This window comes from Mizuhopecten yessoensis, unplaced genomic scaffold (genome assembly GCF_002113885.1).
Source record: "Mizuhopecten yessoensis strain PY_sf001 unplaced genomic scaffold, ASM211388v2 scaffold11177, whole genome shotgun sequence".
NCBI classification, from domain to species: Eukaryota; Metazoa; Mollusca; class Bivalvia; order Pectinida; family Pectinidae; genus Mizuhopecten; species Mizuhopecten yessoensis.
In genome coordinates this window covers 208,331-236,161 of record NW_018408918.1, presented here as the reverse complement: position 1 = coordinate 236,161, position 27,831 = coordinate 208,331, and the positions used below count along the sequence as shown (strand labels likewise).

Below are 27,831 nucleotides of genomic sequence, written 5' to 3'. Positions count from 1 at the left end.
ATCTTAATGGACAGTTCAGACTAATGGAATAAAGTCGAAAGTATATTGTCATGTTTTTAGTAAACTAAATTTAATCAATTTTTGGAATGAAGTCTTTCAGAATACATGTATAATTCCTCTTAAAGTCTTTCCCGTCTATCAAGGACATTATTTTGGTTTAAAGTTTTCTCAATATTATAACACGTTTATTGCATACAAACTCATTTCAAATTGGCGGAAAAATCGCCTCCCAAACATAACCCTAAATTCTCTATAAAAGATTTGCAAAATTATGCCGGCTTTGAAAATATTCCTTGTATAACTTGTAGTCAATTATCTTTATAAAAAATATGATAAGCGGCCATTACTAGGTCTATCCTATTCATGTGCACCGGAATATATATATAGAGATATTATAGATTGTCCTGCAATATTGATAACCTATTTGCATACACATGTATTACCAATACTAATAAGAAACTTTAAAAAAGATGATTGATCATTTTCTTAATTAAAGATCTAAGACGATGTTTTGAAACCAAACTACAGGGATCACGTTTGTGATACAAACTTGGTAAAACGCAACATTTAATAGCTATGACTTCTAATGTCAAAACCAGTTTAGCTAGGGCTTGTACTGTTTAAAAAGCTTTATAGTAAGACTAGTAAGATTGAATCGAAAAAAGCTTCGAAAATAAAACGGCCCCGAAAAAAACCGTTGCTTAATTTAGAGATTTTAGGGCTTCTTATTTCAATTACATAGTCAACGTATGCTGAAATAACGAGCGTGCAACTTTAAGCCATGCAAAACGAGTTTGTCTACAAGGAGTGGTAATAACTTACAGGTTCTTCAATGGTAGATTGGTGAAAGCCCGTTTTCCGTAAGACACGATAGGGTTATCTTTGAGTACTAGCATGCGGATTCGGTTGTTACCGGAAAAGGCGTAGTCAGGAATGTATTGAATATTATTATCCTCTATTTGTCTGTAATACATATTAGTTTATTATTAGGATATGCATACCATTATAATTAACATCAATTCATGTAAGACAGTATCGTGCTTAACGTTGGTTGGTATTGTTGTAATATAATACCCTCGTAATTAACATTGGTTTACATAGTTATAATATAATACCCTCGTATTCAACATTGGTTTACATAGTTATAATACAATACCCTCGTATTCAACCTTGGTTTACATAGTTATAATACAATACCCTCGTAATCAACATTGGTTTGCATAGTTATAATACAGTACCTACATATTCTAAACTGGTTTATATAGTTGTAAAACAATATCGATACAACCAAAAGATCTGTAGGCATTCAAAATAAAGCTAGGGTTTTTTCCACTGGAAAAATATAATTTGTAACATGAATTTTGATTTATTTTTTGGAGATATTTATTTATTATATTAAAAAAGGTATTAAAGTTAGAACGTATTCTTTGCGAAAATATACCATTATACTCACACTGTTTCAAGGTCAGGTAAGGCTGCAAAGGCCGGTGGAATATGCTTCAGTTTATTCCTGTTCATTACCCTGTCAGGATAAATAATTACAGAAATTATAAGAAAATAAATTTAGAAAATATGTTTGCACACAAACATAATTCAAATAAACATTTTTCGAAATATAGCGCTTGGTTACATCACATCTGCTCTAGTAGGATATTTGTTATTTCTTCTACGACATAAACAATCTACTAGTTCCAGAATATGTGTTCAGATTATTGATTTTAGAAAACAATAAGTGTAGCCACTTTATTCAACAGACAAGTCATCTAAAAAGAGAAAATGACTTAATAACTAAGAAGGGGAATTATGACATTTCATGTGTTTCAGATTCTAAAATAAAACCATATGGTATGTACTCTGTCATATTCAGACTGATGGAGATGACAGAGTACATACCGTACTAGTCATCGAAACGTCACATAGAAACTATGTGTGACTTTTCATAATAAGGTAAGTGCTTCATTGCCTTTTTATTATTTTTGCTATAATATAAACACGTGTATCAATTAATCGGAAAAAACAAAAAACAAAAATGGCGCGTATTATTACGATTTTGTTTCATTGACATACGAATCTGTATCAATACATGCCTACAGCAAAATCTAGAAAAAGAACAGTATACAGGTCTGTGCCGTATCACGTCTGGCAGAAATGAGTAAATAGACACAGAAAATACCGTTAATTGCATCAATTTGGCGACCAGAGTTATAATAATATTACAGATATTACGTTATTTGTAGAACCAGTATTGCAAATCTTCTTTGATTTATTGATTGAACGAAGCGTTGTTTTCCCAAACAGACTTTCTGTTAACTTGAACAAACCGTTCAGTTTCTATAGGAATGAAATTTCGACATGTGTCAGTACAAAATGTCGACATGGCATACAGTAATAGTCAACCGAAAATCTATCTAAAGAAACCCATCGTCGACCGTTCTACGTGAACAAACTGTCGGTGTTTCTATATCAACAACAAGATAGTCTATCTAAATCAAGAATCCATTGAATAGTCGACAATATGTTTATGTAGATGCGCTATATGAACATATTGTCGACTATTCTACATGAGGAAACTACTAACAAATCTATCCACAACAACAAGCTTCGCCCTCTCTGCATGACCAAACATTTGATGATTCTTCAGTGTCATGCATTTGATCTATATACATGAAACTGTCGACGCATCTACAGGAACGAACCAGCGGCTGGTTGAAAGCAATAATCCATCCACCTATCTATAAAAACACAAGCCATTGGCGTATCTATAGGAACAACGCGCCATAAAAAGACAAGGTCGTAATAGAATAAATTGGTCTTGTGGTTTAACTACATATCGTTGTAATTTGTTTAGATATTTTTTTTGTTATAGTGGAAACGGCTTTGTGATAGAGTTGTGTTTATTGTTAAGGTATTAGTGGTATTGTTTTACCCTAACAGTTTTGTTTTAGTGGTAATGGCCTTGTGATAGAGCTGTGATGTTTATTATAGCAAAACTGGTCTTTTGTTGTTTCTATCATACATGATACCGTGGTAATTTTTTAAATATTGTTTTTTTGTTATAGTGGTAATGGCCTTGTGATACAGTTGTGTTTTTTGTTAAGGTATTGTTTTGCCGTTATAGTTTTGGTATAGTTGTACTGATCCAAATAAATATAAACAGAATTCGTAAAACAATAACTTGCCCCAGGGAGTGGTTTGAAAAAAAACCCCATCGAATAACAGATGTTGAATATATACCAGATGATGTAAATATCAACAGGCTATAAATATAACAGAAAATTCTATGCAATCACTGGCTGGAATTCGGAGAAAAATAAGGAGATTCGGTGTTCGTTTAATACTCTTCGAACGGATTTAGGCAGTAATCGATCTTATGTCTCGTTTGTGGTGATATACTGAAGTATACAGCGAGTCATGACTTGCAGGATCAATAGACGGTGATTGTATATGACGCAAACAGAAGCCAAATCGATGTAACCCGTCTCTTATATACCAACACACAAAACTAGCTATATTCACCACTAATAAGTTTATTTTTTTATTTTACATTTTTCCTATATTTAAGAGTTGAACCGATTTCAATTGGCATTCATAAAGACACATTCAATGAAGCGCGCTAGTAGTTCATGTCGGAAATGTATTTGTCCAGTTTGCATCATATTGCCTATGGATGCCAACTAAAAGCAGTTCCATACTTGATTATTATTTTTGGAATCCGTTCTATGACAGATATTTTCATAGATAATAAATTCAACCACACTTATCAGTATTCAGCATTAAGAAAAAATATTATTTTCTGTTTATGCTTGTGCAGTAAAAAGTACAAACATTTGTACAGAGAGAAAAGCAGTGTTATCCGACGCAAAAATGATGACGGCATGATAATCAAAATGTCAACCATCGAGTCATGACATCCATATACTATATGGATATAGATATTCCTCTGTCAAAGTGCTTTAATCCTTAGTTAGAAATCAATTAGTAATATACTTTTCAGTATAATAATCTAGAATTTGACTTGCACCGTATTATTAGTATTTATCATGAATTGTTTTCTTTAAAATGTATATCTTGCAACTACGATATATAAGTGCTTTCCCTGGTATTTTACTTATGTATACTTAAAGCGTTTAGTGGCATATATCCGGTACCTCAGGGATGAACATAAAGGGATACATATGTGATTACACTTAAATATGGTAAAACAAGGTAATAAATTCAGTATGCCTAAAGTATATCAGGGTGTGGCGCCCGCATTGATAGCCTCAGGGAACACTAGTTATGTTAATATACTTCAATCAATGATGACATTTCGGTGGAAATTTGAGTTTGAGTTTTGCCTAAGGTATTTCTTATCGTGATACCATGATATTAACACGCAATCTCATTTTAGTAGATACCCGGGAGAAATTAGTTTTACAATTTGAGTTCTGTTTATACTCCAGCACTCGCAATTAAAGACACCATAGACTGCTCATCACCAGGTTCATATATTAACATTAAACTACAGTACCGCCAAAATCTTTACTGATCCAATTAAATGTCTGAAAACATTATTTTTTATTTGATGAAAAACATATTGTTTCCACTTCAGAAGCATCAGGTTCAGCGTCGATTGCTTATAACGATGCACTTCGTAACGTCACAATGTATGCAATACTCGAAAGCATGCTCCAAGTGTTAGGGTTTTCTTGATGGACGCGTTCTCTTTGTAAATAAATCACATCGTTGCTACTACACTTAAAAAATATCATGAATCTGCCATAAAAAAAAATCGCAAAGATGATAAGACTTTTGCATCCCCTAAAAGCAATATATGCAGCATGCGCAAAATATTTTTGCAAACCCAATACTATTTTAGTAAATACATTTTTTTTTGTATTTCGAAATTCCCCCTCAAATTAAAAATAATAACGAGTATGCAGCAATTGTCGAATCTGTGACCTAGTTTGAAAGATTACAGTCCTCTTCTTTTTGCACAGCCGATGATTTAAATTTTAATGATTACATTACAAATCTTTTCATCGGTGCTATTTTCCAATCAAAACTTAGATACACTTCCTTCAGTCATGCTTTTGACTGTGAAAAGGCGAAAGCATATGCTATATACGGATCGTTGGCTCAGCCCAGGATATTCTTTCTGTAAATCATTAATTCATGTGGGTTCATTTGCACGTTAATTATCATCTCTTAATTGTGTCATTAGTGTATTATAAACAGCGGGCAACTTTGATTTTTAATATACTTCCTAAATGATTAGGTTGGTTTGTTTGCGCTTTACGTCCAATTAACAGCCACGGTCTTTTACGGTCGTGCCAGGGTTTGGTGGTAGAGGAAAGCCGGAATTCCCGGGGACAGAAAACACCAACCTGTGGTCGGTACGTGGCGACTGCCCCACGTAGGCCTCGAACCCGTGACCCAGTGGTTGATTGTTATAGTGATCAAGACGGTCAGACGTCTTAACCACTCGGCTACCGCGGTACTCCTAAATGATTAATGTAAGACACACAAAGATGATTGCACCTAAAAAATTTGGTAAAAAATAGTTAACCTTTACAATATGGTATAAAAAAGGTCAACCTATAAAATTTTGGTAAAAAAATGGTTAACCTATAAAATTTGGTAAAAGCAATTGTTAACTTATAAAATATGGTAAAAAAATGTTAACCTTTAAAATTTGGTAAAAAATAGTTAACCTATACAATATGGTATAAAAAAGGTCAACCTATAAAAGTTTGGTAAACAAATGGTTAACCTATAAAATTTGGTAAAAGCAATTGTTAACTTATAAAATATGGTAAAAAAATGTTAACCTTTAAAATTTGGTAAAAACATAGTTAATTTGAAAATTCGTTAAAAGAAAAGGTTAACCTATAAAATTTGGTAAAAAATGGTTAACCTATAAATACGGTAAAACCTGGTTATGGATACAGTAAGCCGAAAGTATATAAGGGTGTAAAGCCCATTTGTCTAGTTCTGGAGTCCTCTGAATGTTTCTATTTACCTACAACCAGTGATGACGTTTCGTTGATGACATTTAAGATATTACCTGAGGTATTACTTATCGTGTTTTAACGGACACCATGATATCAACACACAATCCCATTTTAGTAGTTAAACCGGGGTAAATACGTTTTATAAAATGAGATTGGTTTACTTTCCAGAATTTGCAATTAAAGACATTACGGACTGTACGTTGTCAGCTTCATATCCTGATATTAAACTATAGTTCTATTATGATTTTCTTGATAGACGTGACCTGTTAGCCAATAAATGACTTGGTTGGGATAGTCTACCTATATACTGAGCAAGTTTTATGGCTCGCTTTCAAAATGTGGAGTTTCTGTATCTGCTATGAAGGATTAAAGGAGGTGAACCGAATTTTGGCTTATTTTTCATTACCAAAAATCGAATATTGCATACAGTTCCCAAATTATTTTTGCAAAACCAATACATTGTTAACATTTAAAATCTTTGACTGTACAAATCAGAAAAGGACTGATAACCTTCCAAATGAGCCCAGATTCGACAATTTTTACATTACTATAGACATTCTTTCTTATACAAAATGTCGGAATGCAACATCCACATTTTGCACGGAGTGAATTTCCTTTAGGATAGTTCTTCCAGCCTAGGATAGACGCCATTCATCCATGTAGATACAATTGTTAATTATTATCTTTCTATTGTTATTCGTGTAAAGACGACAATGAAATCGGGCAGCACTTATTTCATTAGTTCCTAAAGATTATAATTTTGTTGATCAATCTTAAAAGGAAATAAGTGGAAGTGGAGGTAAAGTTAATGATTGTAAATACTGTCTACTATTGAACAGATCAGGCTAACTTCAATTTTATTTCAGTTAATTGTTTATCAAACATTTTGTTGTAGTTACGTCAGATGCAGTTATTAGTGTTGTATTTTTTACCAATATGTATGTATGGATAAATATGGTGAGGATTGAGCTATGTATATTTGGTGGTCGGGTGGCGCAGTGGTTTGCGCACTTGCCTTTAAACACACTTGGGTTCGATTCTCTAGTCGGACGTGAAGGAGTTTGGGGACACATATCGACCAGGTGAGTTTTCCACGAGATATGCAGTATAATGCCACACCGACACCCACATCGCACCTCCATCCAGGTCAAGTGCGTGATTATTTTCAGGTAGTAAAATTGTTTCATTATTGTTGTGAAATATTCGCCGGATATCAGGTAATTTATGAACGATGCAAACACGTAAGTTTGTCTTACTCGTTAGTATGCCATCAAAAAGGTGCGTTCTGACCAACATCTCGCGAGTAAAAATTACATGCTCTCGAAACATACCTGATAAACGGTATATTTCAATTGAATCATTTATGTTACTTACAATTCGGTTAGGACATTTAATCCTTGGAATGCGTAGTCTTCGATCTCAGCAAGCTGATTGTCTGCCATTCGTCTGAAACATGAATCGACCCATATTGAATAAACAACTATCCAACAAAAACAAAATAACTTTCTAACTATTTCTTATATATTATGAGATTACACGAACACAAACTTGACTCATATGTGCGTTCTTTTGTGTAAGGAAATACGGAAACTGCAATCAAACGCTTAAAGATTAAAAAATAATATTGAAGGTCTGGATCAAAAAAAGTTGTTTCTTGTAATTTGTGTAAGTTTATTTGGTATCTTTTTTAACTTGCAACATTTGAAAATGAAAAAAAGTATTCACATTGCTTTGTAGAATCATAATATTGTGTTGACAATTAAATGAACATAGTGACAAAATTTGAAAATGAAAAAAGTATTCAAATTGCTTTGTAGAATCATAATATTGTGTTGACAATTAAAAGGAGTTTATCTGGCTAAGAGAAGTTCCCATGTCCATTGTTTTACAGGTTTGGCAGCCCATTAAACGGACACTCATTTTGATGACTACGCAGTTGTAATTCCTAGATGGACACATCGCTAAAGCGTAGGCTTGGCATTGAGTTCGACCCCTATAGCTTTTGTGTTTTTTGTTTTATGTTTTCAACTATTATTCTGTAAAATGCAGCGCAATATGTGATTTTTATGAAATATTTCTTTGAAAACTGATTTAAACAACTTCCCACAATAGTGTCAATGGTTATGATACAGTTTGACCTCTTGTTATTATTAACCTTAATGTCAGGAGAATTCTCTCTGATGTTGCCTATCTATTTATGTGTTATCTATTAATGCATTATATACTGTGATATCCTATTTTTTGGTGGGACCCAAATTTCGATATTTTCCGAAAATTCGTGGGTACATGAATATGTGGATTACTAGTTCCCACTCATACGGAGAGTAACGTATGTCAAATACATGTGACATTAAATAATTATGTTTAATAACTCGTGGAGATATACATTCGTAGTTGAAGAGGAACCACGAAATCTATGAAATTAAAAACCCAACGAAAATTGCAGATCACAGTACTATTGATTTCAAAGGATTAAACAAATCATGCTAGTGTGAGCTAAATTGTTTGAATATACAATTATTTCGATACAACAGTATCAAGATACGACTATGCATGTTGCTGTAGATAAGTGTTATATTGTAACACTCCAGAAATGTTTCATAATCGAATATATTTGTTGCAAATAAATAAATTGTTTGCGTTTTGCGTAGAAAAGTGAGTTGACTGAAAATTCATGATTACTGAGACTAATTGAAACAAGGGGTTAACAAATCCTAACCGGTTATTTATGTTTTTGTAAAATAAGATACTCTTTTTGAGGTACATTCGTGCCATTGGTATGGAAAAATTGTAAATGAAAATTAGAATAGTGTTACTATTACCGTTTGTAATACTCCACAACCTTTTTTTTAACATGTCGCAGATTACATATACGGATCATTTTAATGATTTTGAGTACACTTAATTCAGCGAATATTTCTTCCTATTTGTGAAAATATGAAAGCGCGTTTTTTTCAACGGACTTACATCACAATGCGTATAAAAATGTTCGCGTTGTTATATCTCTTTATAAGCCCTCGTGAGGTTCTTTTAATGAGTAACGCAACAGAATTAATTCCGTTTCTATCAGCTTATACTTCTGTGCATTAATCCGTGCTAATGATTATTACATAATGCCACGCTCTTCGTACATTCAATTACATTCAATTTGCAATATTAACCTCACGATTTTGGGATTTCTATTTTACATGATTATATACCACACTGAGAGAAGATTAGTTTTATTACCTACAAGTCCCTCAAGTTCGTGTCTAACCCTAATTTTGTTTCATAATTTTGAAACACGTGATAATACGATCGACTTTGACATTTTGTTAACGGTCAAGAAAAGATTATTACTTTTATCGTTAAAAATAATATCAGGTATAACTTTAAAACTGATTTTAGATTAAATTTAATTCTTTCCTCTTATTCAACCTAAAAGTATGGGTCATCAACGTGTTATGCCCTTTTTCTGTTATGAAGATTCATATTAATTTGCACATGCTCCTTCTATGTAAATTATAGGTATCATTCCATGATTTGTTTTCACATAATATTGAATAATGATTCATGTTTGCAAATAAGATTGATGCGCACATACAAACATCGATATAACCATCTTCTTTTTCAAGTCTTAAAGCGATACTCACAGCAAAACCAGATTTGTCAAGTTGCTGAATGCGTAATCCGGGATTCGTTCTATTTTGTTGACGGATAAATCTCTGCAAAAGAGAATAAAAATTAAATTAAAAATAAAATAACTACAGGTCGAAAGATTTTGTAATTCTGTAGGTGAAAATGATTTTCACAATCTTTCGGACGGAGTAAGTCTTATATTTTGTGCTAAGTATGATGTGTTGAAGAAGACAAAATCATAATCACAGTAGTAACTGCAGCCATACAAATCCACGTGCAAAGTGAGTTAAACCTAGCATAACAAAACAAATCCACGTGCAATGTGAGTTAAACCTAGCATAACAAAACAAATCAACGTAACTAGGAAATCAAACAAACAAGACCGCGTGACAAGGGAATCACACCAACCATTGCAATACAAGACCACGTGACAAGGGATTCAAACAAACCATTGCAATACAAGACCATGTGACAAGGGACTCAAACAAACCATTGCAATACAAGACCACGTGACAAGGGATTCACACAAACCATTGCAATACGAGACCATGTGACAAGGGAATCACACCAACCATTGCAATACAAGACCATGTGACAAGGGACTCACACAAGCCATTGCAATACAAGACCACGTGACAAGGGATTCACACAAACCATTGCAATACGAGACCACGTGACAAGGGAATCACACAAACTATTGCAATACAAGACCACTGAAGGAAATTGAAATTGGTGGTTTTATTTGGTAAAAGCCTAATCAATTTAATCACGTTTCAGCTAACATTGATATGAACCATTCTTAGGGACATTTGATCAAATGTTTGATTAGAAGGTGGAGGTTAAAGTTTGGAAATAATCACAAGATTGCTTTTAATGGGAACATTTTTAAATGATTGTTTGAATACCAAAGTAAGCGATACAAGCCCTCGGAGTCTCTTTTATTTTGCGTACAATTTTGAGTTACTTTTTTCCGTCAGTATTTTGCATGGTGAAGCTTTGAACTAGACCCAAGTCAATCAGGTTTTGCCTTTTGACCAAATCACAATAACAAATACTAGATAAAATTTGATCTCAACCCGATAATATCCACTCACCATAAGGAACATATTTTCAAAGATGCCATGATAAATTCCAAATACTGCATTCGAATTATATTTATAGAATATTTGTCAAAGCGTGTTGATACTAAAGCGGCATTCAATCAGAAACCGTAAAATAACACAGATGCGTCAAATGTTGTTGATGTGCTGATGCCATTGTACCTAAATGAGCGCAAAGCAAGAGGAAATTGATCACATCTCATCACATCTGCTGGATTCAAAGATAACCTTTTTACCAGACCATGTCATTTAGTTCACGAAATCAAAACGGAATGTTATTATGGCATCTGCAACACACATGAAAAGGGCATTATATTGTTGCGAGTGTCGTAATTAATTAACATCACATCTAGCATCAGACATTGCGATACAGAATTTCAAGACATAGCTCATGATGAATTGATATGTGCTGAGGTCGTCAAAACAGCATCAAATTGATGAGCGCCATACTTACAAGGCTTCCAGAGCCGCAAGGTATTGAAAAGCATCCGTCGGAAATGACGTCAGAGAATTAGCTTCAAAATGCAAGGACTTTAGCCGTCTTAGATTTCTGAAGCTCTCAGCAGGCACTTGTTTGATGTGATTGGCGTCCAGATGTCTGAAAAAATTAAAGGAAAGTTATGATTTTGTTATTGACATGCTTCTCTTCTAAACATATAGATCACTTAACTTTATATAGTCATACAGGTCAAAGAAGTACTGAAAACGAACAAGTTTAGCGGCATTCCAATATTTGCGCCCTTTGAGTTTCAGATATTGCGATAAATTATTACTGTGCAAATTGTATTTACTTTATATAAATTTTCCTAATGCTTAAAGTGTGAGTATGCCAATTCATCGAAGTGCTTATCTTTCAAAATTACGTTAAACGCTAGAATTTAAGCCCGCTAAAATAAACGTATGATTATAAGGCATGGCCTACTTAAAATTGGTATATAGGGCAAGGAGATAATTCCAACAATACAAACAATATAAAGTTCAATATTTTAGAGCAAGCCGTTCCTTTATCGAGAAAAACAAATTTTATTAACTAATGACAAAATTGAAATATAACAGTATGTCACTAATATTTAACAAACAAGAATTCCACGGAAGTGGATGTGTCGCCTGCGAAGGAAGCTGGGAGATTACGAAGAAATAGATACACTTTTCATTTCAAGAAATGATGTTAGAAGTAAGCAATAATCAAAGATTATTTTTTTGGATGACATCATTTTGTTATATAATCTGTTATTCTGGGAAGAATACCATGAGTTTTAAGGTACTTGCTATGGATACTCATTGTCTCAATTCCACTCAAATATGGTGTCCACAAGCAAGACAAGCATCGCCTCATTTGTATCCATAAAAAAAATCTTGAAAATGCAAGTATGCTTAGCACTGCATGAAGTTTTATCGGCCGAAGGAAACTCAAGTTATCGCACGAAAACAGATTTTCTAATTATAGTAACAGTGACCTTGACCTTTGACCTTCGGACCTGCAAAGAATTCTTTATCAAGCACTTTTGGTAAGGAAGCACTGCATGAGTTTGAGTTTGATAGGCACAAGGAAACTCAAGTTATCGCACGAAAACAGATTTTCTATTTTTAGTAACAGTGACCTTGACCTTTGACCTTCGGACCTGAAAAGCATTCTTTATCAAGCACTTTTGGTAAGGAAGCACTGCATGAGTTTGAGTTTGATCGGCACAAGGAAACTCAAGTTATCGCACGAAAACAGATTTTCTATTTATAGTAACAGTGACCTTGACCTTTAGACCTGAAAAGCAATCTCAAGTTATCGTACGAAAACCTCTGTGCGGACGACGCCGACGCCGACGACGCCGCCGACGCCAACGCCGACATAGCAATATCTATGTGTCAACAGCTTTTCGCAGGCGACACAAAAAAACATCAACAAACGAACCCCATAAACCCTTCGGTCAGTGTTAGCCGAAGGCAAAATTAGCACTGACCGCATCGTTGTCCATTGATAAAATCGATTTTTCATAAGTCAGAATCGTTATAAAGACACACTACAAATGTAAGACAAAGATGGTGTGGCGGATACATTATAAGTGAACACAAACATTTAATTTAGTCGCTTAATCACGCTATAAAATCAGCAAATTTTTTTGCGGTTTACATCAGGAAACAAGGGAGCTATATTTCGGTTTTGCTTTTCTTTATGACTCGCAAAGAATTTTTAAATTATGTAGTTAAAAACAAAAAATCAAAATTATTTCAAGCGACACGAATCTTACTTGATATGACTGGCATTATAACACATTAAATTAAATAGACTACCCTCTAAACCTATTAAAATGTCTGTTTTTAAATGAAGCGCATTAAAATAGTGCACCTGTTAATGAAGTATATTTAAATAGACCAGCTCTGTTTGTAGCCTGTTAGAATACACTTCCTACTATTGAAAGCCATTAAAACACACTTCTTACTATTAAAACCCATCAATGTACAGCTACATATAATGTATTAGCCATACAAAGCAACCTTAACTATATCATCAGAAAAATGACTTATCCGGAACACCCCAGGTATTTTTCACGTTTTTTCATGATAAAAGGCCGAAATTGTTCCAAATGAAACATGACCAACTATCATAGAATGTCGATGTCCTACAGGGAAAAAACACCAATATTAATAAAATATGTATCGCATCTATAATTGAGATACGGCTGATACGCCATAAAACAGGTTTTATAACATAAAAACATATACATCATAGGTAGTAACAAAAACATTGTCACAAAAATGTGTTTAAGTGTTTTTATACATTTAGTCATTAACCCTCCATTAATCTCTTGTCAGTTGATATTGAAACTGAAATACATGCTAGCTGTATTATCAATAAAGTATATACATTAATGGGGATACTCTCAAGAACGCACATGGTTTTTTGTTTTCTCTCCTCGCTAATATGTCACAAACAGACACATCCAATGTTCATCAGACCCGGTAACAACAGATGGCTTTGTACTGCATCAAAACGTACTCATCGATCTTACGTGTAGGGGAAAACTCACAGTAGATTTTTCCGAGGATTACACATAGAAGCTCTGTCTAGGAGGTACTCATAGTAGATTCGTCTGCAGGTACAACCATAACAGCTTCCTCTAGTGGGAAACTCACAGACGAGTTGTCTGAGGATACACACAGCAGCTTCGTTTAGTGGGAAATTCAAGAAACTCACAGTAGATTTATCCGCGGAGAAAACAGATTTGGGTAGTGCCACACTCTCAGTAATATATTTTGGGGATACATGCAGTACCTTTGCCAAGGGGTTAACTCCCAGTTGATTTGTCTAGGGAATACTCACAGCAGCAACAGGTTTTGAAGCGTTTTGAAGGCCTTTGGTACAATTTCCAATTTGTTCCCATCTAGGTGTCTGTTCCAAACAAGCATAATTAAAGACAACATATTAAAAATATTAAACAAATGTACGTTCATGTATTACAGGTGGAATAACAGTCAGAAAATGATGGGAAAATATTTATAAGCTCTGTTCAATACGGCTGAATAATGTTTCAATCATTTTCGAATGATGGATGTTAATTTTGTTAGAATGCAATTTTCTTTTTTTTTAAATTGTAAAATACATTTATAAGCTAGACGTTTAAACTTTTGTTAGCGTAATTAAATCTTGTGAATCGAACGCAGCCAGAAATAGCCCATGGCTTTTCCTGAAACCTAACTCGGAAGGAAGGTGGATGAAAGGAAATATGTAATTTCCTGGTCGATATTACACCAGTCACACGCATTTTTAAAATTAAATAACGCTCAACGTTAGACGTGCAAATGTAACTCTTTTCCCGATCTGTAGCCCGGCTTTAAACCGCGTCACACGGGATATTTCATAGCCGTGTGCAGAGTGATCTGGAAAGTTGTCTAACTCAACACGAATATGTTAACTAACCTCTAGAACCCCCCCCCCCGCAAAAATGCTAAGCGTCTTCTGCTTCATCGCAAAACTGATATTTTTTTGCATGTAAGGTCACGTCCTCAACGTGAGACGGCGTTAGTGACAACGAAACAAATAGGAACACTAATGAACATCAGCCAAAAAACCAACCTTCATATCACTTTAAGAAATAAAGAAATAACATATTTCACAATTAGTTTATAACGGCGACCGTAAAACTTTATAAACCTGCACCTTGAAACCATGTTTTTTAAGTCTATCCTCAGCAGACAACATCTATCATGGAAGTCATGACATCCGAATCAATGGAGGCATGTAAACACCGTAGGTATGAGAAGGAAGAAGTCGAAAACGTCCCGCTTATCGTACATCTTAGTAGTAAGTCGTTCAGCTTATCCTAGAGCTTAGAAGAAATGTTAGAAGCATAAATTGAGGACAGCTGTTGAAATAAATGCTCACGGGGTATACTCGGTTAACAGGACATCGTCGATATTGCTGGATATGAAATCGCAGAAATCGATATTGGTTCGCTTTTTGTCAGTAATACTTGAAGAGCCGATTGATAAATTCAGTCTCATACGATAAAAACCGGCTTACAGTAGGAAAAGAAAATGCCATCTTCCTCAACAAAGATGTTGTCAATAAGGATTCGATCATGGTCACGATTTCATCCTAGGTATTTTATGCGAGGCGACATTCCGAACAGTTTATTTAATTCCTTGTCGGTGCAAGTTACCTATAGCTCCTGATCTGTCTGCAAAAATTGACCTGACTACAACACGGAGTTACGTCATCGGAACCTATTGGAGTATCCAATGAGGAAACAGAACTGACACATATATACAAGGCTCTCGGTTCGAGACGCGCATTGTTTATGAGCCGTATACATTTCCGAACAAATCAAGATATGAGCAACAAGGAAAAACAAAATGGGGGTGTGACCGTTTCAATGCATACATTTAAAAAACAGTTCAACTTGAATCAAGTGAAAGTTTAAGCTATGGTCGGAACGAAATAATTAAAAGGTTTAGGTAAGCACTCTTAGGAACATCATAACGTCACCAAGCACAAGGATATTACGGGAACTTGATTCGATGCAAAAAGGACAGACACGACGCCAAAGAAAGAACCAAGATGTCATGAATACCGTGGAACGTTTCATCAGTCTACCAACACAGGTAACCAAAGACCAGAACACTCATACCTTTGACAAAGATGTTGCATTTCATAAACAATAGAGTCAATTTTGGGTTTAGGTTCATTGTGTATCTTATTAAAATCAAACTTTGTTTTTGTGAGAACTCATATAGAGTCAGAAATCTGATCAGATTGCAATCCAGCGCTGTAATAAATCTGCAGCGGATATGATCAAATGTGGTTACTTAGTATCGCATGTCACCAAACAAGTCTTTAATAACTGGAGGGAAGTGATACATCGTGTAAGATAAGGCTATATGACAGGTTCAGCACAGTATACCTTGCGTATCCAGCCTTTTGCAATTTTGGATTTTTATAGGAAGTTTCTCGTCAACATCGGTCTGTACTTTCAACATGATCACCATGGAAAGCTTACTCCGAAGCAGTAAGATAAGCGTAATAATTTCGAATTTGCAACCGCAAAATGTCCCTTTCTTGACTGTTACATCCTTCCTTCCCCCAATAACGATGCTGGTATTTCTCAGTTTATTTAATATTCACGGAATTCGTCACGGACAAATAAACAACACAAGGTTTTGAAAGATGCGTATTCATGAGAATGTGTCTTATTATCGTTCTACCTTTTCCCCAAAGATTTCATTTCTGTTTTCCTTCTGTTTATATTTTGTCCACGTTTCATAGAGATGGAGGTTGAAGTCTTCCTAATTCTTTGGTTTTGGTCAACAAACTGTCGTTTTTTACAATGATATAATTTTTCTTTTTGCAAGAAAATCTTTCCTATTGAAAAATATATCAATACAATAACTGAGTGTATATTGCATACTCAGAATACCTAATACAGGTATGAAAATTAATTAAGAAAAAAAAAATGAAAAAAAATGAAAAAAATAATAATACTGCTGGATAAAAAATAAAGAAATATTCACGACTTTCTTACATATAAATACAGACCGGAATCATCATTGCATACTCCTTGTGTGTTCAACATCGGTTTTAACCTATTTGATTTTGGTTCTAACTTAAGTTGCAGTAAAAAGTGACCTATTTTTTTTGAACTCCATACGATTCTAATCTTCAGATGTCACACGCTAGAATAAACAATGCTGTCTATGGTATTGTTGTGCATACTTACAGGGATTTGAGTCGGTGAAGGCCATGCAAAGCGTTGTCGGACATATCCACGAGAACGTTGCTGGTAAGACGGCTGAGGAGAAATATAGCAAAGAAAGCATTTAAAAAGACGGAAGACTTCATATTGATATATACAGATTTTGTCCACAATGGAGCGTGCTTCTCCATTCAAACACCCAAATAGACGATATACTTTATATACTAATATATGCTACTTTATTCACAATAAAGAGTGCTGCTTTTTGACATCTGCCAATAGAGCAATTCCTGAAATTAGTTCTCTTTCAATTCATGGGTGTATTTTCGCAATGACAATATTCACGATGTCCCTAATAAATGTTATGGTTAGATATTATTTTTCTAAATAAAACACTTTCATGTTTAGCTTTTATTTTAAACTAATATTCTTAAACAGCGGAAAGTTGTATGAAAAATCAACATATTTCTAGAAATATTAGGTGGTATACCAAATTTTTGAAAGATCGTTTTAATTTATATAGATATATCTTATGAAAGTAAAGGACTAGGGTCGTTAAGGGTTATTTCTGGCCTCATCGGGGATTTTGAATTAAGTGTTATATTCGTATTCGTGAATAAATGAAGTGTGCAAATATCAGATATCAAATTCATCGCTGTTTAGGAGATATGGCATTACAAAGAGAGCCATAAACCCGCATTTTTCCAATAAAACGTGTGAGTATCGTCTGTTGTACGCTATTTGGTTGAACATTCACCATTTTGAAGAAAATTAACACTTTTAAATTTTTGAAAGACTCCGCATGCAACAAACAAATTTTTGTTTTTCACATGGGGAGGCTTTCATTTATGCATGCTAACTGTCCAAAAACAACTTATTTTGGCTATTATTACATAACAACACACTTCTGTTGCTATGGTAGGGCATCGACGCATGCGTATTGGGGAAAATATGTAAGAAAGATAGACCCAATTAGCCAATATTATGTTTATAACTGAAATTGGTAACTTATTCAAGTTGATTTTTTTTATGAGGCCAAATATGACCAATAACGCCCCAAGTCCTTTTGTGCTAGATATCTAAAGAGGCGGATACAATACATCATATTCATTTGATATTGAAGTTGTAAGAATATACTCATAAGATATATTTCATATACATTAAGCAATTTCCAACGTAAATCAAAATTTTAAGGATTTCTAATTATGAAGCTTTCATTTTCATATCTATCCACCATTATTGTATGTAATAGATTGAAAATCTTGATAATAAGTTGTTGTTATTTCTTTAAAAATATGCCGGCATTGAAAATAAATTTTGAAAAAGAAAAAAACACATTTTCAGTTGAGTTAAAAACTATAACATCTTTGAGAAAAAATTCATGTTACACAACCAAAAAGTGTTTATATGTGACTTTTCGATGACTAGTACGGTATACCATCTTATTTTCTTTTTTTTGAAAATATGCCATTGTAGGCGATAACTGCCTAAATAAATTATAAAATAAGGCTCCTATAAAAAAGGCGTACTTTGAAAATAAGCCTGGGATTCCTTGCTAAGCATGAAAATAGGCCGTGCCTTATTATAGAGTTGTTAGGACATCTCATAACAATTACTTCTAATGTATTAGATTACATTAGATCTTTGAACAAGCACTAAGTGTGCCTGACATACTTTTGAAATTTATAATACAGCGAAATAATCTACAGTGAACAATTTCCAAATTTAAATAAAACGCTTTTTATCAAACAAAACGTTTATGCAATTTATGTCTTTTTGATAAAGGAATACGTCTGTCGTAAGATATATATACATTTTAATACGGCATCTCTGAAAATAAACATGGCAATGGCGAATAAACGAATAAACACACCTTACTTATCCGACACAATGAACATGCATATTTTAAACCAAACTGAAACACTCCGTGGGGTATCTCATTAGATGCACATGTTTCCGGTTTTTGCCGGAGATAAAATCAATGTAACTTTTCGAGACTAGTACAGGGAGATACTAAATATGTCGATCAAAGGGAATTCCATACTCAGGAAAAGGTTGGGCTAGATGACCTAATTGATTGTAAAATACGTCAGTGTAAACTGACATGTCACGGCATTGCAGCTACGTGACAGCATTGCCATTGCCGCTAACGAGACGTGATGCCTTGTTGACATGCAAAGGCCTTCCTACTGAAGGATATGCCGTCTCTAATGACCTTAAATGTTGGGGTACAACGTTTTAGTGTATTAGGGGCATTGGTTTCATTCACGTTTGAGTGTACTTTACTCATTTCACGCCAGTGTGTTAGAAGAGGAGACGTTCATGTACTGTAGCCGTCTTGTCAACACACGTTTTAAGACGCCAAATCAACGATGTTTGGTAGAAAACGTTCGTTCAAAGTCCAGCAATAATATTACAGGAATAAAACACAAATCAATAGTCGACGTAATGATGTGCCAGAAGTACATGACATTTGATCAAAATAAGCCTTATTGGTTTTATTTCGAACAACTGTTTTGCCAAAATAAACTGTTTTCATGTTCTCATGTTCATGGAATTTAAGTAGTTTTATTGCCATGTAAATTGTTCCGACTGATTTTTATCTTTAAACGGATATATGCTGAACAGGTCATCTACAGTATATAACCATTTAGGTACATACGTATGGAAATGGGTACAAATAATATTTTTTATAGAGAGATACATGTACTAAGGATTGAAAAAAGGTCTCGGATAAAACAATGCTTAAAATTCATTATTGTACTGCAATAAATATTCGGTGGATTTTCGGCAGATTAACTTATGCAAATTCATTGTTTACACGAGAGAGAGTGCAAAAACCGTCCACCTTTTCCTGGTTCAATGTTTATTTTCATCGCTGAAACATGTTTATTACCAACTGAAACGAAAGTTATATTTTCTAGGTCCAAGATTTTTTATCAGGGTTATCTAGTATTAACATTTACTGTGAGATTAAATAGTCAACTTAAAGTGAGGGTGTAATGGCCATTGCCTGTGAAAACAGATACTTACAGATCTTCTAGGTACGTATATCTTTCAAAGACATAGTCAGGAAGAGTGGATATGTTATTCATTCTCAGGTCTCTGTAAATAGAAAAAAGAAAACAAAAATAAATGAATAAATAAACTAATCAATAAAAAAAAAACCAGGATATAATATCATTATAGATCTTATTGAGGCCTCAACAAGATAATGCTATTACCTATAAAAGACAGACGTAGAAATAGAGTTCTCCCACCCTTCACAAATGTGTCTCCCGTTTTAGCCAGGAAAGATCAGCTTGTCAATCCCCTAGGGGGAGATTAGCATGTGTTCAGTTGTGACGTCAATAAAATGTGTCACCGGTAATTGTGACGTCATCAAAAATAATTGACCATATTCATACCCTACATGTGTTTTTGTTTACAAACATGGCAGACTTCTGTCGGTGGAGTTGTGACTGAAATAATAGGATTGGAGAAAAATAATCATCTCCTACTTTGAGGGTGTGACAGAGAAAATCTCCAACCCTCGGGGTGATTTTGTTGGTCGTCTAACCCTTGGCAGAGCCTCGGGTTAGACAACCGAGAAACATCGCCCTCGGGTAGGAGGTATCTCTGTCACACCCTCAAGGTAGGTAAAGATTATATTATTCGAGTAATCAAATACAAATATACCTTGAGAGGTAATTAGTAGATATGGTTAAACGTATATTAACCTCTTTACATATCTAAAACGGTAACGCATGGATACAGTAAACCGTATCTCACTGGTAAAGAATACTAGATTATTTTATGCACATGGGTGTAAGATAAGAAAATTCCAACCAAGGGGTTTTCAAATTGAGTAAAACCCGAGGCTTGTTGTTTTGCCCACATTTGAAACTTCTTAGGGTGGAATTTCCATATTGCACACCCTTTTGCATGAAAGAGTATTTTTTTGTCATTCCAATCACCAGAAAACGCTGAGAAACCACAAAAAAAATGTGTGGCAATTTCCGCATTGCGGTATTTAAATGTTTCCGCGTGACGTCCAAACTGTTGTCAAAGTGTGAAGTCACCCATGTGATATGGGCTGTAAGAAGAAAATGTCCAACACTCCTTTCTCCTGGAACTCCTGGACAGAGTTCTGTCATATACTCACAGGAATGAGAGAGAAAAAAAGTGTCGGCTATACATTATGACTTTTGCAAACCAAACAGCTAAAATAGAAAAAATCGCTAAAAATGGAAGGAAAATGGTACACAAATAAGTCCAATGTTTATGTGCTAATAACGTTGAATTAAAATCGTGAAGAATGGACTCTGGATCTGATTTATTAATCTATTATTTCACATAAAATATTTTACCTCAAATATCTGTTGGGGTTAAGGTTTTTGTGTAAAAATATCAGGATTTGAACGGCATTTTTATTAATGTTCATACCAGTATGAACATCGAAAAATGCTGTTCAGTACATACATTTACTTTTTTATGTTAGTTATGAATGAATAGTTATAGGTAATCCCTTACATTTCTATATTGAAGCAGCTGTGTCATCAGGGTAAACGAAATTTCTGGAACAGTCTATCGTCACAAGAATGTTTGCTTTTAATAGATGTCTCACGCTATTGGAGGCGGGATGAGGAGTTTCAAAATGACACTGATCAAAATGTATTCATAGCCCTATGAATGCAATTTATTCTGGTAAATTCTTATTGAGAAACTTTCAGTATAAACGTAAATATAGTTGGTTGGGATTGTAGCTGACATGTTTTCTTTACCAAGCAGATCAATCTGTGATAATGATAGCAATTTTTGAAGGCTATGTTTTTTTTAACAAATGCCAAGTGCATTACAAATTAATCGTGACAGAGTTTAATAAAAAAAAAAAAAAAAACATGGCTAGATCAATGAAAATTTGACAAAACCTTTAGTTAATCCCTGTATTAAATATTGCATTAATTCACCAAAACCGATATTGTAGAAAACAATTTATTTGAAGGTTATTTGATTTGATAAATATCATGTGCAATGTTTCAAATTAAACGTGACAGAGTTTAATTATCAAATCATGGTTTGATTAACGAAAATTTGATCAAAAAATTATTCAATTACAGTATTTAATAATTAGAAAAAAAATCATAAAAAATTCTTGTAGAGGGATTATACACAATTATCTGGAGACAAAACACATAACAATTATTGTACATTGTTTAGACAATTACCATTTAAGTAATGGGCTTATGACTTGTAGAGTTAAACAGACGATGAACTGGCTCTCTGTGTATTTGTACATTCGTACTAAACATTGTGTGTGTCATGGGAAGGACAAGCTATCGATACCAAGCTTAATAGCATGCAGAAAAAGTTTCACTACAACAACGGTTTNGAGACTTGCACAGCTGGACCAAATCCTGCCAAAACTAGACCTACTTGATCAAATAAATGAAAAAGTGAACAATTTTGAAAAATGTATCAGAAACCTCCAACAAGAAATAATAGAGGTGCGACAAATAGCGGAACAGAACAAAGGTGTAAATGATAAACAGGAGGAGCACCACTACAATTTAGAGGAACGTGTTTGCTCTATGGAGAAAAAAAATGAAAATTTAAGGAAAGACAACAACGACATGAAAGAAAATTTCCTGAAACTAAAGACGCATTCTATGAAATATAACTTGCTGTTCTCAGGAATTCCGGATAATGAGGGTCATACTGAAAACACTGAAACTGTTCTTAGATCATTTATTCAGGATCAATTACAAGTAGATAATCCCGACGGCATATCATTCGACAACGTACACCGCCTGAGACAGCGACGTGACGGCAAGCCTCGTAGCATAATTGCCAAATTTGCCAACTTCAATGACTTGGAACGAGTCCTCAAAGAAGCTCCTATCAAGCTGCGAGATAAACCGGAGTTCAGTGTTCAGCGGCAATACCCTCCTGAAATTGCCCAAAGACGAGCCGTTTTGTACCCAATAATGAGGGAACAGAAGCGCCGTGGCAATAGGGCTACCCTCAGTTACGACACTTTATTCGTCGATGGGGAACCCTATAGAGCCCCACCCCAAATGAACCCGCCCAACGGAGCCCTACCACCGGGACGGAACAATGAGCACCACTAGGATCACGTCACAAGTGATGCTATGATATAGAATGTTGCCTGGCATGCACTCAAACTATGTTATATATACATGACCTCTTGTTACACATATTATGTGTGTCTGAGTGAAATAAAAATCTTGAAAATCTTGAAGCGACGTCGACTGTTACATGCATTGGTACAGCACAATGGTTGTAACAAAGCTGTTGTGTTTGTTTTATGGTGTTTTTAAAATGCGTCGAGTTGATACGGACACGTTACAATTTTTTTTCCCCATATGCTCGCTATTACTATTTTATTTGATAAATGTTTTGACTGATTCGTCAAGTGTAATGTAATGGGTTCAGTGACACCGATATGATTACCACCTTAGACTACAGAGTGCTCACACTAAAGTTGAAAGGCGTTGTACCGACTCGGGTCTGTAACAAGTGACTAGATGGTTTGTCACAGTGACGTATTCAATCAGATTAATCTCAATGCTGAACGTTAAGCAAGTAAAAACAACTACCATTTTTTATGACATTGGTATGTCCCAACCTGTAGAGAAAATCCAACAACTTTCCCATTTGGGCGAATGTTCAACATTAAGGCAAAAGTAATGTATTGTCAACAGCGGTGTTAGGAAACCGAGGGTATTTAGGAAGTAGAGAGAAAACATATATTTTATATCGTTTTTATCTCAAGGTATTGCCATAATGATATATGGCGAGCGATTGATAACAGTTTTTCATTATTTATACCTACGTACGAGCATGCAAACATATGCCTGTTGTATATGTACTATTGGTCGTGCTGACCGACAACTCATTCACAGTAAACAGGACTGTTCGGAGGTAGACAATAAACACATCTACCGACAACTCATTCACAGTAAACATGACTGTTCGGTGGTAGACAATTAACACATCTACCGACAACTCATTCACAGTAAACAGGACTGTTCGGAGGTAGACAATAAACACATACACCGACAACTCATTCACATTAGACAGGACTGTTCGGAGGTAGACAATAAACACATCTACCGACAACTCATTCCCAGTAAACAGGACTGTTCGGAGGTAGACAATAAACACATATACCGACAACTCGTTCACAGTAAACAGGACTGTTCGGAGGGATACAATAAACACATACACCGACAACTCATTCACAGGAAACAGGACTGTTCGGAGGTAGACAATAAACACATACACCGACAACTCATTCACATTAGACAGGACTGTTCGGAGGTAGACAATAAACACATATACCGACAACTCGTTCACAGTAAACAGGACTGTTTGGAGGTAGACAAAAAACACATACACCGACAACTCATTCACATTAGACAGGACTGTTCGGAGGTAGACAATAAACACATCTACCGCCAACTCATTCACAGTAAACAGGACTGTTCGGAGGTAGACAATAAACGCATATACCGACAACTTATTCACAGTAAACAGGACTGTTTGGAGGTAGACAATAAACACATACACCGACAACTCATTCACAGTAAACAGGACTGTTCGGAGGTAGACAATAAACAGTTACATAAACTTATATGAATATACAGATAAACAATTTTTAGCATAATTAAAAGCACATGTACTCCATTATACACAGGTACTCATTGAAACAAATGTAATCATTTAAACTGATGAAATCACCTTAACAAATGTATCCATAGAGACACATAAACTCACCTAATCAAATGTATCCATAGAGACACATAAACTCACCTTAACAAATGTATCCATAGAGACACATACACTCACCTTAACAAATGTATCCATAGAGACACATAAACTCACCTTAACAAATGTATCCATAGATACATATAAACTCACCTTAACAAATGTATCCATAGAGACACATAAACTCACTTTAACAAATGTATCCATAGAGACACATTAACTCACTTTAACAAATGTATCCATAGAGACACATAAACTCATCTAAACAAATGTATCCATAGAGACACATACAGTCACCTTAACAAATATATCTATAGAGACACATAAACTCACCTTAGCAAATGTATCCATAGAGACACATAAACTCACCTTAACAAATGTATCCATAGAGACACATAAACTCACTTTAACAAATGTATCCATAGAGACACATAAACTCACCTTAGCAAATGTATCCATAGCGACACATAAACTCACCTTAACAAATGTATCCATAGAGACACACAAACTCACTTTAACAAATGTATCCATAGAGACACATAAACTCACTTTAACAAATGGATCCATAGAGACACACAAACTCACTTTCACAAATGTATCCACAGAGACACATGAACTCACTTATACAAATGTATCCATAAAGACACATACACTCACCTTAACAAATGTATCCATTGAGACACATAGACTCAACTTAACAAATGTATCCATAGAGACACATAAACTCACTTTAACAAATGTATCCATAGAGACACATAAACTCACCTTAACAAATGTATCCATAGAGACACATGAATCACTTATACAAATGTATCCATAGAGACACATAAACTCACTTTAACAAATGTATCCATAGAGACACATAAACTCCCCTTAACAAATGTATCCATAGAGACACATAACCTAAACTTAACAAATGTATCCATAGAGACACATAGACTCAACTTAACAAATGTATCAATAGAGACACATAAACTCACTTTAACAAATGCATCCATAGAGACACATAAACTCACCTTAACAAATGTATCCATAGAGACACATAACCTAACCTTAACAAATGTATCCATAGAGACACATAGACTCAACTTAACAAATGTATCCATAGAGACACATAAACTCACCTTAACAAATGTATCCATAGCGACACATAAACTTTAACATTACCAAATTCAATAACATTGCCACATATCCTAAGATAGTAATTAACACAAATAAGGGCATACACATAAAAGCATGAACTGATATAAACAAAACCATATCGGCAAAGTAACATCGACATGATAAAACGCAGAAAACGTTGGAAAACATTTATCGCAGCCTTGAAGAGTAGGTACTTAAGAGGACTGGCTATATCTATGATAGATTTCGAGCAGAAACTTTACTGGGCACTGTTTGATTTACTCCTCAATCTAGCTACCAAAAAGCATAAACGTGAGATTGCCTACCATTAAACTGCAATAAAGTCGTTTTTCTTTTGAAGTACTCAGAAATTTTCGTCACATGACCCAATACAAATTCTGGAGTTATACATTTTTAGAGCCACATCAATTTTTCACATCAGCAAACTTTCTGAACTCACTACCAAATACGTCGTATAATATAATGCTAGATACGCAAATGTCAAAGGCTGCAAAAACAATACTCTCTAGGTTCCAATTGGTTTCTTTAAGAGGTTATTTATTACAAATGTTACGACATGTTTCGAAATTTCCTCTCGCCAAATTGTGACGACAGGGATAAGCTTACAACTCCTCAGGCGGTCATTGGCGGATACCAATCGATACAACGTTCTCAAAATACCAATTTCTGACTAGCTGTGCCGACAATTCATGAAAGCTGAGTTAAATGATTACTATAAATAGCCAGCTGAATAAAAGGGCCAAATGGCAACTAATTCAAGTGGTGCTAGCAGACAGGAAAATGAATAAGGCCAATGAAGTTGTTAAATAACGGCAATGACCGAGGGAAAATCTTATCTGAAGAAAATCACGATTATGGAAAGCACCAACACTTGTTATAGAATTAAACACAATCGATCTAAATTGCCTACTTCGTAATTGTGTTTATAGTGCTAAAATGTGGTAGTGCTACCTTAAGGAAAAGAGTACCAAAAAACCCAATTAAAACCGTGAAAAGGAATTCTACGTCACTAGCTTGTATTTTCGACTTGAAATATCCTCTCTCATATACGGAAGTGACGCACATAACTTTTTCTGAAAATTTAATGATGATTTTATTCTTCCTGAAATAAAAGGTAAAAGGTTTTTGACTTTCAGTGATATGTGGATATATAATCCCTGAAAACACCAATGTATTTAGTATGCATTCGATAGTTTTACTAATACATTTATATGTGTTTCGCGTCCTTTTGCCGCGATGACTCTTTGCAATGACTCAATGGTATTCAAGCCTCAAAGATTTCTGATGTCATAGTGTTGCTGAATATTGCAAACACCTTACTTTACTTAAACGCAGTCCTGAAGCGAAAGTAACGTATTTATATACCTGTTCTACTAAAAGGTGTGTGAAGGTTAACTTTGAAATTATGAGCCACCTGGGAAGGATTTGTTTTGCTTCATACTTTAGTATTCCCTTGATATTTGCTTTTGATGGCTTGAAAAAGACGTTACTAACATGTTTGAGCATACGCTTCAACATATACTGGATTTAAGTACTGATAGGTCCATGCCGTGTTCATAAGCTTAACAGGGCGGAGATAACACAGAGCGATACGTAATGACTTATGAGGAGCATGTTTACAGCTATCCTTGCCTTATTGTTTGAACGACAATAGCCTCAAGTGAGTACAGGTGTGATAAGCTGTATTTACCTGTCTTGTCCTTGTTTGTTTACAGGTGACCAGGAGGACCGCACGGATAGCCACAGTAGGCCAAGACGTCCGTCAACCGTGCTAAACATGAAACGATCTGACGAACCGCTACTGTCTTCACCCAAATACAAACGTCCCCATGTGGCAAATATCAAAATGAATTAAAAATCATCTGAATTCTATTACAGTACTGTACCAGGATTAATGTTGCTAAACCTTTCAATTGATTTGGAAAAAAAATAAATCATAAAACACATCAAAATTACTGTGTTTTTTGTTAGCGGAAATGTCAGTTTGGAGTATAAGAAAGGCATACTTATTAGTGTACGGTA

General features: G+C 34.7%; 1 protein-coding gene across 1 annotated transcript in view; it reads right to left on the bottom strand.

Moving 5' to 3' along the window:
• The window catches only part of LOC110440280 (leucine-rich repeat-containing G-protein coupled receptor 5-like), an 86,753-nt gene that overhangs the window by 20,874 nt on the left and 38,048 nt on the right, over nt 1–27,831 (bottom strand). Inside the window, exons 2-9 of the mRNA XM_021483254.1 lie at nt 19,930–20,001; nt 16,921–16,992; nt 14,028–14,096; nt 11,166–11,309; nt 9,626–9,697; nt 7,368–7,439; nt 1,454–1,522; nt 823–963 (exon numbers count right to left, since the gene is read on the bottom strand). Of these exons, the coding sequence (XP_021338929.1) occupies nt 823–963; nt 1,454–1,522; nt 7,368–7,439; nt 9,626–9,697; nt 11,166–11,309; nt 14,028–14,096; nt 16,921–16,992; nt 19,930–20,001 (711 nt within the window). The remainder of the gene's footprint in view (nt 1–822; nt 964–1,453; nt 1,523–7,367; nt 7,440–9,625; nt 9,698–11,165; nt 11,310–14,027; nt 14,097–16,920; nt 16,993–19,929; nt 20,002–27,831) is intronic.